Raw genomic sequence first — 2,500 nt, forward strand, 5'->3', positions numbered from 1 at the left:
ACGCACCAGTTAGGAAGGAAATAAAATAAAAAATCTGAAATGTAACCAATTATTAATCATTAACTCCACTGGTTTGAAGTCACAACTTTAAGCACAGTGTTGAAGGCTTATGTGCTAGAAGTGGTTGGAAATCCTGAGATCGGTGCTTCTATTCTTCAATCGACAAGAACTAGTCGGCCGATGGCTCACAATTTTTTTTAAGGATCGATAATCACTGCGATTGGTTTTCAGCTCTAAGCAAAACTGGAGGCAAGTTTGCAACTCAACAGTTAATCAATGTCATTAAAGCTGACCCCAAGGGACATATCAATATTATTATTATTTAGGATATAAACGTAATCTATAACAGTGACGTACACCTAGCACAAAACATATATACAATTTATAAATAGACTTTTAAAGGATCTTTGAAGAGTAGGCTTGGAGGTGACTTGTAGAGTTTTTTTAAAAAAAAATCATCTAAAATAAAGTCCTACCTTAAATACATAGGCTGAAAGTGAAAATGAGTTTTTTGTTGTTTTTTTGTTATTGTTTATATATCTAAAAATGACAGCTGTTGAGATTTGTGATTTTCCCAGGGAAGTCCTGTGGAGTCTGTAGGATGTCCCCGTGTGCCAAGTTTAAATGGGGGCCCAGGGAAGGGGTTAACATGGCTATGACCTGAGCTTGGCTACCAGGTTGAGTCGTGTATGGCGACGTCGGGGTGGATTGTGAGGTGGTCGGGCCGATGATATTGTCTATTGAGAAGGACGGCCGACTTTGGGAGTCCGCTTTGAGAGTCTGAAGAATGGGCAAGGTGGGGCTGAGCTGGGAATAGAAGGACTTCCTGCCCAAGTCGCTGCTGAATCCTGGCAAGGAAGGGCTGGAGAAGACCGAGGTGACGGTGGGTAAAGGGCAGGGAGTGGGCTGGAAGGGGAAGGTGGCACCTGGGTGGTGGTGGTGGTGATGGTGGTGCTGGTGGTAGTTCTGCAGCTGGAGCCCATAGTTGTAGCCATAGGGTCCATATCCAAAGGCTGGCATGAAGCTGCTGGGGTCCCTCAAGATCTCAGAACTTTGCTGCCTCTTGAACCTCTTCCTCCTCCTCAAGAAGCTGCCATTGTCAAACATATCTGCCGACTCGGGGTCAAGGGTCCAGTAGTTGCCCTTGCCAGGGTTGCCAGGCTCTCGAGGTATCTTCACAAAGCAGTCATTGAGGGACAGGTTGTGCCTGATGGAGTTCTGCCAGGCTGGAAACTTCTCCCTGTAGTAAGGAAAGCGGTTGCTGATGAACTCACAGATCTCGCTGAGGGTCAGCCTCTTCTTGGGGCTCTGCAGGATGGCCATGGTGATCAGGGCGATGTAGGAATAGGGGGGCTTCACCAAGGTGTTCTTGGGGTTCTTCTCCACGCCTCTTGGGCTGGAGTCCTGGTCTGGGGAAGCGAGGTCCCCTCGGTGGCTCCTGGTGGACAGGGGGTCGTCCGAGTCGTTGTCTGATTGGTAATCGGAGTACTTGCCCTCCTTGGCGTTCATGTCCCCCACCACATCGATGTCGGTGTCTTCAGACAGGAGGGAGTTATCACACATTTCACTTCCCAAAGTCATTGTAACGGAGAGAGCAGGAAGTCCTGGTCTAGTCCCAAGCCAAACTCCAGGACCCCCCTGGTGGGACAAGCCTGAATGGGCTGCTCTGTTCCCCCCAACAAGGAGATCTGTGACTTTAGGGGGGCCAATGTGTACAAGGTCAATTCCTGACACCCCTCATCTCCTCCTCTTGTCTCCCTTCCAGTGTGAGCTTCCCCTCCTCCTCCTCTTCCTCCTCCTCCTCTTCTTCCTCCTCCTTACAGATCTCCAGGAATCCAAACTGCACAAGCTTCTTGAAGCACACTCAGCCTGACACTGCAGCCCTCCCCTCTGCTCACTCACTATTTGTACCAGCAGCCCTGTCACGTGCTCCTGACGTCACCGCCCTCCAGCCTGGGATCCCAACTCCAGCCTGATCTGCATTAGTGTAAGCTTATTAATACACTCACATTAGGAAACACGTCTTACCCAAGCTCAAATCATTTCCAACCTAAATACTATAGCATGTCTATTTTTTCTCCTTCTCGTCTAAAAAAAAAAAAAAAAGAAAAGAAAAAAAAAGCAAAGTAGTTATTAGCATGGGTGCCAATCTTAAGGGGTTAACACACTTTCACAAAGGAACATCGTTTTATTAAATTAGCCCCCCCCCCCCCCCCCTATTTGCAAGTTGGACAGAAGCCAGTGTGTTTTGGATGGAGAGACTGATCATTTTATGCTCTTAAAACTGACCTTCTAAGATTCTTGTAATAACTGTAGGATGAGAAAATAGTTAGGAGGCGATAAAAAAGATTCCTGATCCGACCGTGTAAAATAAAGGAATGGTCGTCGGGATTCATCGAATCGTTTGGCTCAGCTTGGTAAGTCACATTTATTTTTATATTGTTAATTATTATAGTATTGCTTTTATCTATGGTAATGTAACCAGCCCAGAGGTTGGATG

General features: G+C 46.8%; 1 protein-coding gene across 1 annotated transcript in view; it reads right to left on the reverse strand.

Annotated features, from left to right (window-relative positions):
- Positions 1-1,752, reverse strand: part of LOC120944874 (forkhead box protein D2-like) — a 1,950-nt gene extending 198 nt beyond the window's left edge. The window contains 3 exon segments of the mRNA XM_040358624.1: positions 1-925; positions 927-966; positions 969-1,752. The exon segment at positions 1-925 is cut by the window's left edge and continues 198 nt beyond it. Coding sequence (XP_040214558.1) covers positions 541-925; positions 927-966; positions 969-1,581 — 1,038 coding nt within the window. The 5' untranslated portion in view covers positions 1,582-1,752 and the 3' untranslated portion in view covers positions 1-540.
- Between the last annotated feature and the right edge of the window lie 748 nt (positions 1,753-2,500).

Source organism: Rana temporaria, chromosome 7 (genome assembly GCF_905171775.1).
Source record: "Rana temporaria chromosome 7, aRanTem1.1, whole genome shotgun sequence".
Classification (NCBI taxonomy): Eukaryota; Metazoa; Chordata; class Amphibia; order Anura; family Ranidae; genus Rana; species Rana temporaria.